The sequence below is a fragment of the Mizuhopecten yessoensis genome, unplaced genomic scaffold (genome assembly GCF_002113885.1).
Source record: "Mizuhopecten yessoensis strain PY_sf001 unplaced genomic scaffold, ASM211388v2 scaffold7317, whole genome shotgun sequence".
Taxonomy (NCBI): domain Eukaryota; kingdom Metazoa; phylum Mollusca; class Bivalvia; order Pectinida; family Pectinidae; genus Mizuhopecten; species Mizuhopecten yessoensis.
In genome coordinates this window covers 207,816-225,983 of record NW_018406987.1, presented here as the reverse complement: position 1 = coordinate 225,983, position 18,168 = coordinate 207,816, and the positions used below count along the sequence as shown (strand labels likewise).

At 32.5% G+C, this 18,168-nt stretch overlaps 1 protein-coding gene across 1 annotated transcript; it reads right to left on the bottom strand.

The window, feature by feature from the left end:
* Positions 1 to 1,860: 1,860 nt before the first annotated feature.
* Positions 1,861 to 16,670, bottom strand: LOC110453460. Its single transcript, XM_021502413.1, has 8 exons — positions 14,873 to 16,670; positions 9,240 to 9,356; positions 8,216 to 8,374; positions 7,083 to 7,457; positions 6,555 to 6,734; positions 5,629 to 6,166; positions 5,133 to 5,252; positions 1,861 to 4,791 (listed from the first exon to the last, which is right to left on the bottom strand). Exons 1-8 carry the CDS (start codon positions 14,919 to 14,921, stop codon positions 4,767 to 4,769), a joined length of 1,563 nt encoding a protein of 520 aa, XP_021358088.1. The 5' UTR covers positions 14,922 to 16,670; the 3' UTR covers positions 1,861 to 4,766.
* Positions 16,671 to 18,168: the final 1,498 nt, after the last annotated feature.

Sequence of the window (18,168 nt, the reverse complement as noted above, 5' to 3'; positions counted from 1 at the left end):
TTCCAGGATGGCCTTAGGGACTGCCCCACCCTTGAAGACTTAACCCCTGGGTCATTACTTCGAAATGGTTAAGATCCCTTCCCCAAAACTATATATACAATTGTTGGGCATAAAGATACGAATGCAGTCATGATATTAGAATTGACCCCAGGGTCTGCCCCACCTTTGCAGACTTAACCCCTGGGTCATAACTTTGAAACGGTTGAGATCCCCACCCCAAAACTATATATACAAATGCTGGGCAAAAAGAGACAAATGCAGTCACGATATTAGAATTGATCCAGGGATCTGGCCACAACCCTAGGGACCTAGTTTCTGAGTCAAAATTTGGAAATAGTTGAGATCCCCACTCCATAACCATACATAAAATTGCTGGGCATGACAAAATCTAATACAGTTATGCTACAAGGATTGGCCTTGGGGTCTAGCATATTCCCTTGATCTCATTTGGAGAATATTTTGCCATGATTGCTAAGGTATCCAGGTGAGCGATACAGGCCCTCTGGGCCTCTTGTTTATGTTATTGTGGCATTGTTTTTATGTGGTTACGACGTGCTATATCTGTCCATATCTATATAACATAGTAACGGTATTTATTATGTATTTGTAGAAAATATAGCTCTACTTGATTTAAAAGGTAATCATATTAGTTGTAGATGTAACGGTCTAGGAATGTCATGGTCTGTGAATGTCATAGCCTGTGAATGTCATGGCCTGTGAATGTCATGGCTATCATGGCCTGTGATTGTCATGCCCTGTGAATGTCATGGCCGGTGAATGTCATGGCCTGTGAAGGTCACGGCCGATGAACATCATGGCCGATGAATGACATGGCCGGTGAATGTCATGGCCTGTGAATGTCATGGCCTGTGAATGTCATAGTCTGTGAATGCCATGACCTGTGAATGTCATGGCTATCATGGCCTGTGATTGTCATGCCCTGTGAATGTCATGGCCGGTGAATGTCATGGCCTGTGAAGGTCACGGCTATCATGGCCTGTGAATGTCATGGCCTGTGAAAGTCATGGCCGATGAATGTCATGGCCGATGAATGCTATGGCCGGTGAATGTCATGGCCTGTGAATGTCATGGCTATCATGGCCTGTGAATGTCATAGCCTGTGAATGTCATGGCCTGTGAAGGTCATGGATATCATGGCCTGTGAATGCCATAGCCTGTGAATGTCATGACCTGTGAAGGTCATGGTTATCATGGCCTGTGAATGTCATAGCCTGTGAATGTCATAGCCTGTGAAGGTCATGGCCTGTGAAGGTCATGGTTATCATGGACTGTGAATGCCATAGCCTGTGAATGTCATAGCCTGTGAATGTCATGACCAGATATTTAATGTCATTATTCTGGATATTGGACATCACAGATCTCCCCTGGTCGCGATAAAATATGAAGAATATCTGTTCTAATTTAAGTAAGAACTAACTTTTATACAATAGAGCTAACTATATTCATATATTTCAATCATTGTTAATATTGCGCTTAACGTTGAATTTACAAGGAATCCATATTGAATGGTCATGCTTACACTGACAAAAGTTCAGTGCTTAAATTTGAATCAGTGTTTTTTTATAGTTGAAGTTCCTTTACCAGTTATATTCTATTGGAACAGTAGAAGAATATAAAATGAGTGTCATTAGATATATATTCACTTCCTAGTTAGCCGATTCTCCACATTTGATTCTGGATCAGTTAACCTGAAGTTATAATTACCATTACCTGTTTAAGTACAAGTAAAATCATCAACAGATAAAGAGAGAAAACATAAAACATATGAATACTATAAATAACTTCACTGCTTACGTTGAGATTTGTCTGTTTGTTTTCAGAACTCAAACAAAGACTTATGACAAAGAAATTTGCACACTTGTAACTAAAACAAAAACAATAAGTTTATAACTATAATTTATAATGGCTTTGAATAAATTTACAACAAAACATTGACATTTGTAACTTGAATGTGCAAAGTTATAGACACGACACATGTGTGATAAATAAAATGTTTATTGTAAAAACTGAGACTTCAAATGCTTTTCATTGAAGGATAATTTATTCCAACGTATTCATTACCACATAGTTTATAATATGAATCTTTAATAAACTGTAGAATGCAGTCAATTCATTCACTCGTTCATTCATTTAAAACTCATTCATTCGTGTAATCTGACTAGGTGATATATATACACACCCTAATCTGATTATCCCCACATACATCGACATTCTTATCATGGCAGTGATTAGGTGAATGGAGAACTAATACCCTGTATAGTTGTAACCTCGAACCTGATTGGATATGAAGAACAACCGATCGTCTACGTGTATAAGGCAGACGACGTCGTAATCACAAATGTGGTATTACCCGGCAGTTTATACTTACCGGTGATCAGGTATCCTTGGATTTGCTACTTTTTGTATGTATTCAGACTAGTTTTCGTGAGGTGGGTTTTCTATCTTTGGCAAATGTTGGAAACATTTGGGGAATAGTTTTTGAATTTCTAAATGCTTAATCATTCCTGTACAACAGGAAGTTAAAATGTTATGACGTGAATAAGTCCTTTGTACACTACATATACCCTTTAATAACCACACTAGCTACCTGCATTGTATAGGCAAAATGAAAGTAGACATAGCAATATGGTTACTATTTATAAATGACCACTCTGGTGGTTAATTATTAATCGACCTGAGAAACGTCGAGCAATTCGCTCTGACTGTCTGATTAACTATAACTATATAATCAATAAGTATACTTAATACTGATGTTTAAATGTTAATTAAACTGATATCAAATCAATATGATATTGGATGGTTATAGATAGGAATGTTTGAAAGGATTTTGATTTAACATTACTCACATTTGATGTTATTACGGAAAGATATAATTAATTAGCGATGTACGATTAAAACCCGTAATAACGATTCTAAACATTTGATTTAAACGGAATGATAGATAAATGCAATCGGAGGTAACCTTGAAGTTAAACAGTGATTCTCCAGCTATTATTTTGTAATGGCATTTGGTTATGTTTAAATGTAAATGGAATGTTACAATTGTCTGAACCGTAGTATTGAATGGTCATACTTACACTGACAAAAGTTCAATGGCCAGAATAACATATATTAAAATATATTTAAAAGTATAATTTCCTATATATATATTAGGCACCATTTATTCAACAAAAGTGCATGAGAAATATAACTAAAATACCAAATTTTGAAAGAAATATCGATCTTTCCTATTTGATATGCAAGTGTTTTGTTTAATTATATGATGCTTGTATTGTTGTATCTTTGTTAACGATAAAACAATTTTCACCATCTTCATTGATAAAAAGTAAACAAGATATTATCTAAACTGTTTTCATTGATAAAAAGTAAACAAGATATTATCTAAACTGTTTATGTGTGTACAATGTGCCTAGGAAACTGTAACAATTTATAGATAAAACATAAATTAACATCTAGATAACGTTCCCTTTTGCATACTTTTACTATTTGTTGATTTTACGAACGATGGAATAATAAATATTATTCATTACTTTGTATGTGTTGTAGTAAATGTGTGAAAAACTGTAATAGCCATTTTTCGTATAAACAATAAACATGATTAATCTCATCAAATCACGCTAAGTACACACTTTACATTAAAACTAATGGAACGATTGGACATATTTTAAGGTGATACATTATAATAAATAAAATGAGTATGTACATATTGGTGATTGAAATAAAAAAAAAAAAACGCCTTAGACTTTGCTGGTTATGTTTCGCAAAAATTTAAGGGAAGTTGATGCTGAAGTTATATTTATTGATCATCATTTTTTAATAAATTGATTTCAATTTGCTGATAAACATAAATTATTTGGTAAAGTATGATTGCGTTATAACCATCAACACCTTTGAGTATTTACATGTATTTTGATTTAACAATGAAAAAAGACAGATATGCATAAAAAAAATACCTAACACATGTTAGACATTAAAGGTTGATATGTTGTACCTTTTTGCAATATAAAGAGTACAATTTCCTTAGTCAAATGTCACGGAATGTACATGAAGTGACAAAATTAATCCTTTAAGTGTATTTACACTTTTTTATCAATTGTTGGAATTCGATAGTTCGCAAAACCTCATTCTCAGAAGACAAAACATCACAATTTCGATGTATTTCTGGTTACTTCAAATGACCATGTTGTCATGGTATAAACGCAGGCAGAGTGGCATTCTACAAGGTTACATGGTATATATAGATCGGAGTGTATTATTGCATAATACAGTTCTGCTTTATCTCAAATTTGTATAACTTTTATTTTCTTTGAACAATTATTACGTTAAAAATGAAAACGTGTACGATTACAATAAATAAATGACATTCAAAAAATGACGATATTTAGATATACAGAAAACAGAAGTATTCCTTAATGCCCTTTTTAATGAATTTGTAAAGAAATACTTCTTAAAATATTTACTATCATATAAGTTATTTGCGAGTAAAAGGATTGAGACGCACCCTCGGTTTACGTAAAAAAACAAAATATTCAAGAAATTATGAAATATAACATTGTCGTACCCGTTTGATAATGTTTCTAGCCTTGTTTGAATATTTTAAAGTATAATTTCCAGATGGAAAAGTGATGAGAATGAAACGGCGATGACTTAAAACATGTTTACAAAAAGGCGTCGCATTCCAGATCCTAGTTCCTCCTTTACTTTTCTTTAGAGCAAGGTCTTTTTTTGTCCGGTAATTATGTCCGTTAAATTCTTTCCTCATGACATAGGCTATAAGAATAAGAAACATGAGAAGGCCATTTATTTTGTTAAAAGTTCCAATGGGCAAGACAAACAATCAACACTTTTTCTGGAATTTGAAGATCGGCTAAAGGGGGAATCATATTATATTATTCATAAAAACAAGATAACCAGATTACCGTTATCAACATTAAAATGACCAATACATGCTTTTAAAATGGATGTTATAATCTTTTAGTTTTCATATTGTATTGTGATACGAAATAGTTAAGTAAAGTTATCTGAAACCTTACAAAAATTGTTATCATTAAATTTAAGAAAAAAATATATCTCTTAAATGTGATTTGAATAATGCAAATTAAAGTATATACCGTGTTGGATGCAATCTATGTTCTTCAGAATTTTCCTTCGGACCCACGCTGGGGGGGGAACACCTCAAAGGTTGTGATCGTTCGAGGTTATGTCTTCGGCGCCTTCTCTTGCAACTGACACTGTTATAACGAAACGTCGAAGGTGAGTATCAATATTCATAAAGTAATGGTAATCTATATATGGTTTTACGAACCATGTATCAATAACCATCTGAATTAATTTCTGAAATAAGTAAATTCGTTAAAATAAACGTCCATAAATCGAGATGTGTCTGAAATATTAGGATCGTCGTTAACACATCAGTATACACGAAAACTAAATTCACAAATGTGTTATGACGAGAACAGTTACAACATTGGTATATAAAATACAAAAAAAAAAAAGAAAAAAAAAAGCGATACACCAAGGAAAACAAAAGAATCAAATTCCAGGAATTATACTGTTTAGATTGTATCATTATTGTTTTGATGTGATGATTATGTTTTAATTTATTACCTGTTCAGGGGCACCGGTTTACCAAAGCAGCATTTCAGAGTATTGTTGTCGTATACTTCAGCACCGCAACACCGTAGACCATTGAGCTTTGCATTTTTGTAGAACCTGTTATGACAGCATTTGTCTTTCCTTTTTCGAACCCTGATATTCCTTTTCCCACACAGGTGGGGTTTGCTGTACCCGTTACTAGGATTAATTACTGTTTTGTTCTTTGGTCGTCCATATTTGCAGTCCTGATAAGTTATGTTACGAATGTGAGCTCCACAACACTCTATATCTGGCCCGTTCGCACCTTTGTGGAGGTTGCTGCTGCAACACTTGTCTTCACTGGTGTTGAACAGTTGTTTTCCGCATGTTGGTGTTCGATCATCTCTTGAACATGTTCGAACTCTTTGGTACGATTTCCCGTTACAGCAGCCATCGTCAAATTTTGATTGCTTCTGCACAGGGAAGATCTTGTTCGACTCATTACAGCATACTTGTTCCTTAGTGAGTATTGCTGTCCCACAACACCTTTCCTTGCTGAAGACCACGGTATCTGTAAACGAAACAATTGTCACTCAAATATTAAACGTGTTTTTTTATCATAAATTCGTATTAATTAACAACTTATTTGTTTTTGTATTTGTTAAGTCAAATCCTCACTAAAAATAATTTTAAAATGTGAAACTAGACTTTTAAGATATAAGATATCTACTGTGTCATTGAATCATTTGTTTATGTCTATGCTTATCACTCTGGTAAAGTTTATAAAGGATTATTCACAACAGGACTGAATTATGACTGTGTAATATTTGGTTGCTTTTACGGCAAGTGAGCTTCATCCAAATTAATTGAAACCCAGAGAGAAATATGAAATATGCATGAGGAGGTTACTAGTTTCTGGCACAGAGGGCGTAACTCTCATATCTTCTATAGTAACCTACCTCCACAACAGTGCTCGAAGTCGATGTAGGGATGTCTCCCGGCACAACATCGGTGTGTCGATAAATCAATCACCCCTGACCCACAGCATGTTTCTCTCCGACCTGAAGTGCTGTTTTTCTGAACAATATTGCCATTGCAGCACCATTGATCGTGGTGGTTGTACAGACTGTATATTTCACCTGGAATTCCAGGAAATCAAAATCATTAGATAACATCTCATAGAAAATTAATGCAACAGACTTATCCCTTCCCTCTAAAACTGAACATGCGACTTTGAATTGTTAATATTAATTTCATAAAATCAAAACAAAAACCAAGACACTTTTGTCAAACACATCAACTCTATTTCTCTAGAATGATTTTGCTTCCTATTACTTTTCAATTTTTTTTTTATAATGAATATGAAATATTTTATTTCATTTTAGTAACGACAAAACATTTGATAAGGTAAGACTTGCTGATATAAACACAACTCGTCATAATGAATAACACACTTTGGGGTTTTTTTCAAAATCTTTTTTACTAACCTTTATCAGTTTCGTTTTTACACAGTGACTGGTTTATCGAAAGAATGCGGTCTAAATAACAGCGGAACGCTTTTTTATCAGGAATTATTTTATAATTGCAGCAGACAGGTGGGAACTCTCCCCTGTATCCGGTGATGTCAACAGGGGTATCTTCGTTACAGCAGGTATGTGTCCCTGTATTTATGTTTTTAGTACCACAACGTTGAAGGTATATCGGCAAGACAAATGAGTTTTTCCTGTGACATTGATGTGTTCGATTGTCGTATGTTTCATTTCCGCAACATCTTCCTTTGAAATCTTTCCTATGATACAGTTTGTCTTTACAACATCGTCCTCTTCCTAAATCATAGGATTTATTTCCACAGCAACCTCTGCCTGCAAAAATAAATAAGTTTCAATTAAATTAGCATGCCATATATACTTTCTCATTTCGTTGCTATAAATTGAATGTCAATTATTTAATGTTGATTAAGCCACAAGAACATGCTTCTCAGTGAATAAATAATGACGGAACGCGGATCTTATAAAATCTATCGGCTGTAACTGTATCGAGTATCCCATGCAAAAGCTAAGCTTCTGTAAAATAATCCCAACCGAGGCGCAAGTCGGGGTTTGGTTATTACAGAATATTAACATGAGAGTGAGATTAATTGATGGATTTTTTTCTCGCACCTCATTACTTCAGTCTTTTTTCAATATTATTTTATCATAGTTTACAAATATCATGTCTTTGACCTCTATTCAATATGACCTCTGCACTACTTTAGCTTCTTTTGACTTTGTGTGCGTATATGTATAATGTATAATACTATGAATTAAATAACCCAAAAACATCGCTATTGAAATTTGGTTTCAAATGCCACGTAAAGTTGCTGGACATATCGAAAAAAAATAGCATGGAACGAAACATGGGATATTCCTGCTGTGCGAGACAATTTCGACAACGCGCACACACACACGCACACAAACAAACACACACACACCCATACCCATATATAAATAAACACAAACCGGTAAGAAAATGTATTACAACGACCAGAAAAAAGGGCTTGAGACATATAACTCACTAACGAAACCGGCTGTTGTTTAACATTTTATGAAGGAAGCAAATTTCACCATTACAATAAACCCACCTCCTTCTGATGAGATTATTTCCCCGCCGCAACATATCTCTCCTACTTTCTTGATAGGCTTCCCATTACAACAGGAGAAGTTTTGCTTTTCAAAATCAGTTCTATTGTAAACGTCTCCACAGCAAAGCTCACTCCCCGGTTTATATGTTGTACCGCTTGCTATAAAATATAGTGCATACTTAAAGCATTGTATTATAATGTATAATAGAGAATTACAGTTATTATAATGCATAATGGAACATTACAGTGCATTATAATGTATGGTAGAGTATACCAGTTTTTTATAGTGTCTGCTAGAGTTTTACAGCGATTATAATTACTATTCATTTTAATATATAATAGAGTATAACAATGAATTATAATGTAGGATAAAGAATTACAGTGTATTACAACTACAGCGAATCATGATTTTTTTAAATGTATTTGAGTGATATTTTGTGTATACTTATTAATGCTAAGTTACCATGACGTTACCTTCCTACGAAAAATAAGTGTGAAATGCATGTAATGAATTGTTTATTTCGAATTAGCTAACTGATGACACTTTGTAAAGGACTAGGGCATTTTTGAATTTGTAAAACTATCAAACTAAATAGGGGGAGCTAACTCTTACACCATCCTATATTTGCTGTGTTCGTTAAAATCATTCGTTTAAATGACTAGGGTTTGTGAAGTGATCAATATCGTTTCAATCACGATTGCCGCAAATATACAAATGTACTATACTTAAATAATCGATGGCAATTTAAATCCAATTTTGACCACATCAACAGCCTCTGTTTGGTTTCGAACCCCTGAATGAATTGATGTACAAGCCAAGCACTCTTTCAAATATATTAAAGGGATTTCCTTCCAGCGATATTCAAAGCGATAATGTTTGTATTGATATTGCAGTATATACTTTATTTTCTATTAATCGAAAACCATAAATGTATGTATAGAAACCATTAATTAAATGTACGAATTAAAGAAAACTCTGTTTAAATTTCAGACCTGTCAGATTGAGGGGACTAGTTCAACTTACTTGTACAACATTCGACAATCTGGCCATCTTGAGTCAGGTTAGACAGCTTCGAGTCACAGCAGATTTGCTCAGCCAATTTGTATGAAGACATCCCGCAGAAATGGCTGAACCCGCCGACTGAAACATAAGATAAACATGCATATATGTGTATATTTTAATGTAAATAACAACTCGACATAGATGTCTGAAAAATATGTCAAATGCCGGTCCGAACTGAACTCATTACAATCTGTGAATTGGTATACACTCGGAAAATACCAAATATTCGGGACTGAAACGTGATTGCGAAAAATAAATCGGCATAAAAATATACATGTAGCACGGGTGAATAATATCAGTGATATAAACTGCAATACTGCCAACTATGACTCCTATACCGATATCTTTATTAGCAAGCATGTTTATAGTCTATCTCTGTAATACTGACATCTATTACTACTATACCGGTATCACCATTAGGAATCATGTTTGTAGTCTATCTCTGTAATACTGACATCTATTACTACTAAAACGGTATCACCATTAGCAAGTATGTATGTAGGATATCTCTGTAATACTGACATCTATTACTACTATACCGGTATCACCATGAGGAATCATGTATGTAGGATATCTCTGTAATACTGACATCTATTACTACTATATCGGTATCACCATTAGCAAGCATGTATGTAGGCTATCGCAAACGATCCTTTAAAGCAGTAAGTACGACTGTTTGAGAGATATTGTATTGTTTACAAAAGGTCTAATAAACCACTGAAATCAGATCACAGGTAGGAACAGGTGGATTGATGTAAGTGAGTTGAAAAATGTCAATAGCGTTTAATGTTTTCCGTCGCTTTTAAAGAATATCAAGATATGTATGGAAACGTTGGCATCGGTAGTAACATCCACGTATAATAGATACTCTCCTTTTTCAAGAAAGTGATTATTTCGATAGTTCAATTATTTTGTGATATTCATTTCCCTTATGAGTAAAAATCGCGAAAATTCAGACCCACGGAACTAACCAGCTATACAGTATTAAAAACAATATTGGAAACAAACTTTTGCAAAGAGCAAAGCGTGCAAACCTCAATTGATCGTATTTCTCTCTCGGAAGAAAAAGGATTAATTAGTAGCTTAAACAATTAACTGTTGATATGTGGCGTCTCTGCTTATTAGGGATGCTGACAGAGTGTCTTTCTTAACCACATACCGAATTAAAGAATATGACCAGTGCACTGATTATATCTTTCATGGATGATTCTCAGTCATGGTGTTCAGTTCGGTAAACATGTTTATTTAGTTTAAACCCCGGTTTCTTTCCATACCAGTTCAGTACTTTCCGGATATAAATTCTTATAAGATGTCAAACTTTACCATACAATGTTTCCGGAACTGTACAGATGAGTTGGCAACACAATTAATGTATGTTTACATAGTTAAGTAAATTCATACATATTAAACATTGATTGTATACAGCTTATCAACCCCTAAAACACATGGAGTCATACATTTAAAATGGTTCTTAGACACTATGCAAATTTCATTTTATGAATTAATGTATGCCCATATTTTATAAGAATGTGTAAGGCTGAAATTCAATCATAATATATACAATGAGAATCTCTGCCTTGATAAACACCATCTTAAAAGATGTTTCATGAGTATGAAGACCAAGTTTGGTCACATGCATAGACGTAAATTGTTTTTAATACGAGGACAATGTTCTATCTGAATTCTCAAGATAATTCAACGTGAAGCTAATAAAATAAATTTCATATTAAGATGTATTCATTTTTTTAGAATTTCTGCATTAAACCAGATTAAAGTTGTGACAAAACAATTATCGAAAATATATTATTAAATCTAACCTGAAGTTGTTGTTATCAGTAACCAAACCAGGAGCCGTAAGCATCCCATGTCAGAGTTCTTATAACGATCACGTCTAGTAGTGTAGAGTTACAGTAGCAAAATGGATCACTGGATAGATTCACAGAGGAATTGAAGATTTCAATGTAAAAAAAGCTATAAAAATAGATGTAACTGGTAATTTTTATGTATATTTATAAAGTTACAATTCTTAATGGTAGATGAGGATTTCTATTCTTATTTTAGAAGGAGGCCATCATTCGAGCTAAAATTACTTGGTGATTCCCGTTTATTTTAATTTTAGATACTGAATAAAGGTTTTGTCTCATCAGACAGTTTCACGGTTACCTACGACAACAAATATGCTGAAGGAGTGGTGCTAACAGGATACAGCCGAAATGAAAGTAGAATTTCCGAGCTGTGATTTTACGGGTATGATACTTATGAAATTAATATCACACCTGTTTATTTATTAGATATTGTCTCGTACACTCTTTTTAAAATCCCACATTATGATTGAGGACGTTAATGAACGAGATTTCGATACCTATAGAAATAAAACATGTTTAAAGGTATGACATTCATTGTGTAACATGTATGTTTACCACCAGTAATGTAAAGATAGATAAAATTCAACATTTTAATATTACTTCACTATAAATAAAACAAAACTCATGCCTATATTTTATTGTGATTTTAGATAGTATAATAACAAGTTTTTCAAAAATGTGTTATGTTTAATTTTGAAAATATAAGGGAAGGGGAACTAAGTCATGTTTTAAGAATGAACGAGTTATCTCCCTTCTATTTAGACAAGTATAAACCAATCTTATTCGACTTGTTACACAAGAACGATGGGATATCAACACGCCATTCATGGTATTTATAAAGAATTAGTCAGGTAGTTTCAAAAAAGGAAGGGCGAATTATCTATTACATCTTCGTATTTGTCGTTATGAAACGGATTCTTATTATATCGGCTTTAACAGGTACTTAATGATTTAACAGTTATTCTTAAACAACATGTATATTATATGCATCGTGTTACCCTATACAAATTTGTTCTTCATCAGTGAAAATTACCTATAATTGTATACCAAGCACTTCTTCATTGATTGTTAATGCTTCTAATTGAAACGTCATTGCTTTAATTAAACAGATTTAGTTATGAAACAAATAATGCTTCTAATACAAACAGATAATTACAATCTAACTTGTATTACACCATGACATGTCATAATTCTTCATACTTGAGTTAAAAATGAAAAATTGCCATTCTAGTAAAATAACAATGAGACATACTACGGCTAGTAATAACAGACAATAAATAAATACGTACAGTATAAAAATATAATACTTGCAGTAAAAACAGATATTTCATTTAATAAAAACATATACTACATCTAGTAAAAACATATACTACATCTAGTAACAACATATGCTACATCTAGTAAAAGCATATGCTACATCTAGTAAAAACATATACATCTAGTAAAAACATATACTACATCTAGTAACAACATATACTACATCTAGTAAAAACATATACTACATCTAGTAAAAGCATATGCTACATCTAGTAAAAACATATATTACATCTAGTAAAAACATATACTACATCTAGTAAAAACATATACTACATCTAAAAAAAACATATACTGCTTCTAGTAAAAACATATACTACATCTAGTAACAACAGATAAACAGATACTACTTCTAGTAAAAGAAATAAAGATATTATAATACATTATGTTGTATTTAGAAGTGTTATCTAAAAGTTATGTAAGAAAAGCATTCTAATGAAATAGAAATGCGACACACTACTTCCAGTAATAGGCAAATTCTTCTGTTAAAAACCGAAACTACTACTGTTAATTTCTAACAATTTAGATCTGGTAAGTGTTGATCGTAAGTAAATTTACTGAAATTCATTTACATTGATGTCTATTTTCTTTGTAGAAGAATGTATTGATAATGGTTGTCCTTGACTCCGCCCATTTCGTGATTTGATCTAAAGATGAGACAACGCCCATCTTTTACTTGTGTAGTGTTTTGTTTATATAAATGTAACAGAGGTGGGAATGACCAAGTAATATTGCTATGGGTGAAATCCTTTATATCCGGCTCCGTTAACAGCGTTTCATTACGTACTCAGTGGGAAAATGTGTCATACATGTCTTGAGCATGATCTGACAGTTAATGAAGCAGTTAAAATTAGGATTGATTCATAAATATAGATAAACTATTATCTTGAACATGCAATCTTCATTTTGAATCATTTGCTGCTATGATAAATAAGCTGCAGCGCCCTGGTAAAACAAAACAAGCGAAAAACGTGGGGGGGGGGGGAATACAGAACGAGAGAAAAGAGGATACACTGCATTGGAATAGTAAGGAATAACAATACATCGGGGGGGGGGAAAGGAAGTATCAGCTTTAAAGCATTGAGAAAAGAGCCGTACAAAGCACAAAGTTGTACACTATCAAATAAAAGGACCTAATATGATTTGTTACAAAGTATTTCAAATTGATGCTACTTATGATAATTACAAATAATGCTAACAATAAAAACAGATAATAATTCATATAAAAAATATATTATACTTGAAGTAATAACAGAGAATACTTCTTGTTAAATATTCTTCTTACTTCGATTAGTAAGAAATAATAGAAACTCTTAACGATTAAGATCTGGTACATGTTTATCGTAAGTAAATATCCCTAAATTTAGTGTTCGTCGACATACATTTTCTTTGCGTTGTAAGGTATTGGCAACCTTAGTTTGATTTCTTTCAATAATAATGAAATGCCCAAGGTACTACTTCCAGCTATAACATGTGTGACTTCTAACAATGTAACAGAGATTAATTTAAAATATTTCTGAACAATTTAGATCCGAACGTATTTATCGTGAGAAAATAAACTGATATTCATTTTATGTACATATGTGTTTTCTTCGTTTATAACGAGGGGTCATGCCAGCTTTCTCTTGTCTGGTATATTATTAATATATTCATGACAGAGACGAGATTTCCCAAATAATGGTTCTGTATTATATGTGTCCTCCCTTACATCCGGTTCAGTTATTTAAGTTTAGATAGTGTTATAACGTACCCAGTGGGGAATGTATAAGACATATGTTTTTAAGTAAGGATACAATTATAATCATGCTCTTTTATTAGGCAATAAGTTTGAGAAAGTTCACTGTTATGAAAAACGGATTCGACACATTGGTAAAAAATGAAGAATTAAACATCAGGGCGAGAAAATAAGCTAGTTCTTTATATAGAAAAAAAACCCAGGAAATTCACGCTACCTACCAAAGTCATTTAAGCTCTAATTCCAAATTTGAGAAAAAGGCAGGAGAAAAAGAGGTTTCAATATCCTGGTAAAACAAGGAATAAACTACACTGCATATAACACTTTCTCAGGAAAACAAAAACATGTAAGTTCTAATACCAAATTTGAAAAAAAACGCAGGAAGAAAAAAAGAGGTTTCAAAACCTTGGTAAAACAAGAAAATAAGCTACACTGCTTTGGGAATACAAGGAAATAACTTTATCTGCCGAGAGTACTCAAAGCTTTTGTTAAAACATCGAAAAAGATTAAGGTTAATTAATTAAAATGAATTATCAAATGAAGTGTTAAATTAAAATAAAGAATAATGATGAAATGTTCCCGGCCGAATGTTATTATATATTATCGGTGTATACTTCTGATATACATTACAGATAGCAATACGGTAGACAATCAACACATGTATAAGATTAATAGCTTACCTCCAAGAGCTAGAGTCAGAAGAAAATAATATATCTTGTATCCTGCCATTGCCAATCCGTATTGAGTACAATTCGGTAGGAGGTCTTTTTAAAGGGAGAGAACTCGTATTTTCCACATGAATAACGGAAAACCCATGACCTCAATTTTTAAAAATGACCATTTTTTCCGATTCTAAATATAATACACGATACAAATATCACATTCGAGAGGTTCAATAAGTATTGTACATATCTAGATATTAATAATGGGAATACGGTCAAATACTAAATATTTGTATGTTGTAAATTTTACTTAAAAGAAGCCATTCGTCAGGTATTGTAAAACTTTCAAATTAATTGTTTTTCTTAATTTCAATAGGTTTGATTTTGTTTACTACATCTTGTTCTTAACCAAACATATTTACAGTGTTTTTTAGGTGAACGTGCATCTTTGATAATTTTGATTATTATTTCGATTTTTACAATGTGGAACCGATGAATTAACGTACGTTCCTATTTGGTTTGTCAATCCTTTTGGTTTTAAACAGACATGAGAAATGTTAGATTAACTTAGTAAAATACATTTGTTCACTTTTACCATTGTATATTAATTATTAGGCTTAAGTTGTGACCGCACTTGTTTGAAGTTCATTTGGGTCTATCCCTGTTGCACATATCTTATAAATTTAAATTGGAAATGAATAGGAATTTAACAAGTCTGCTCATTCATCAGTACGTTTAAAAATTCGTTTAAGCAAATCTGTGTATCAGTCTACCAAAAGGTCAATACTTTTAATAATGAGTTCCTCTGATGCCTATACAGGTCAATGTAGACGGATTAAGCACAAGATAATATGCTCATTTGTCATGAAATTTTCCCTCGATTATATGCACATTAGTTGCCTGGTCACCTGGTGATAACATATGTAAGTTACCTGATTTTAATTTGTCGAGGAAATGTGATTTAAAAATAGCATGTTTTATTGTTCATTTCTTCTGTGTTTTTTTTTTGTACATGAGATATTTTCAAAACGTAATATCAACAATTCGATCAAATAATATAATATTCACATTCATCATGAAAAACACATTGTAGATAAAATAAGCAAACGGGGTTAAAATAAGATGGAAGGTTGAATTCGTATAAGATAATATATGAGTATAAAAAACCAAATGAAACAAAATATAACAAATTATGACAAAAACAATACCAACATCGCTTCCTGATCACCTTGATGTTCATCTGATTTATTTCGGTTACAACATTGTGTTAATAATTAAAACAAAATTACAATTAAACACGTACGTCCATACACCGTGTTGATCATACAAATTTCATCGCAATGACGTCGACAAAAAGTGACCTCGATTGTTGGGGTTGGTTTTACACATTTTATTTATATCATTTAATGTTATATTAACGAGTTACATTATTGGGTGATAATTACCTCGCGATACTGATAAGAGGCCTAGTTGACACTAACTTTAATGCACATCTCGCGACTTCATAAATGAGACAACATAAAAAGTTAATTATATGGACAGTACGTTAATATTTAAATATAAATACGTACCTACCGGTGAAACCCTCATTAAATTCAGGGTTACTGCAAATACATTTGTCTGCTCCTCTTTATCATAGTTTTGCCGTTTTAAAAATGTATATAAGTTGGTGTTATGTTCCGTGATGGAACTTATTCAAATAAAATAAGACTTCGTGTCAACTAATCACTTTTGATATTACTTGTTTTATTACCTTATTTAACTACATTGATAGGTAACATCACCTTATTACATGTATAATGTACATCACCTAATGATATTTGTATATTACACCAACTCATTACACTTCTGCATTTTATCATCTATTAATTTTTTTATTTTATATCACCTTATTATATTTGTTTATTACATTACTCAGTTACATTTGTATAAAAGGTATAATAACATCACATAATTATGTTTGCATATTACATTTTGATGAATCTCACTCAACCGTTCAAGAAAAATACTGATTTCCAATTCTATTGACGAAGTTTCATAAATACTGACAAAATGTACAACAAGCCTATATCATTCATGGTATTACAATTATCACGACTCGAAACCTATATTGCTATCTTACAGTGACAAGCACAACCGTTCCAAATAAAACAAATTACATTTCTAGAAACTTATTTACCGAAATTCTTTTATAAAAGCATGGATTTTCAACAACAAATATGGGCATTGCTTTAATACACTTTTCTTTGTAAATGAATGACTTCATCTTCGCGTTATTTGTCGGAAGGTTGGGTATATCTATTAATATAAATGTGACAAAGACCGGATTTTCAAATAAGAATCCCCTTACATCCGGTTAAACTAGGAATGTTTGCCATTAGCAAATGCCTTACCGATTTGTATGCATCTTCTTTTTTCATCTGCTATTTGGATGTTACCTCGTTTAATTATATTTGTGTATTACAATTGATTTACCACGCCATTGTTAAAAACACATACTGAGTGCAATATTTACTGGTGACATTCCATGAGTATTGATGAAACGCGAAACAAAAGTGGTATACACACGGAGTTGGACTAAGCATAACCTAAAACCTGCGCAAGGAAAGGTCCTTACCTACAGTGAGAGTGGGTTGGCACCCCCTTTGCCAACACATAACTGCACCTGTTCGTCATCGTTGGAGAATGATAATGTGGACAGGATTTAATTTAAAACGTCACACCTTTAGTAAAAGACATACACGAATGCGTACAATTGTAACACATATGTCATTGTCAATTAACAGAAAATGATAATCATGTAAAGAACGGAGATGGCGCTAAAACAATTCGCTCGTATACTCTAAAAAGGAATCAATTTGATATTTCTGGATTTCATATATCAATATGTTCAAAGCATTGTTAGCTTAATGTTTTAATTTTCTATTTTAAATCCATTTATTTCTCATCTAATTTTAGAAGAGTTATGTTTCTTTTCATGTGTACACTGTAAAACTACCGTTATACATAACATATCTAATAAATATAAATCTTGACTTTGTTGTATGAAAAATATACTTGAACATTTTTGAAAGAATTCCATTTGAAATAATTGAGTTTAACCAACCAAGCTTTGAACACTTGAAATTCTGTCGATTTTTTATTATGAACATATTTTCTTTTATAAATCAATGCTACGACAATCCGACTGCAGACAAAAATGGAGTATCACATGCAGAATAGAGTTCTCATAAGGAACAATTCTAATTCCGTTATTCTAGATCATTCGTTTAACGACAAAAATGAACTTATAAGGAAACACTGCATGTATTTGA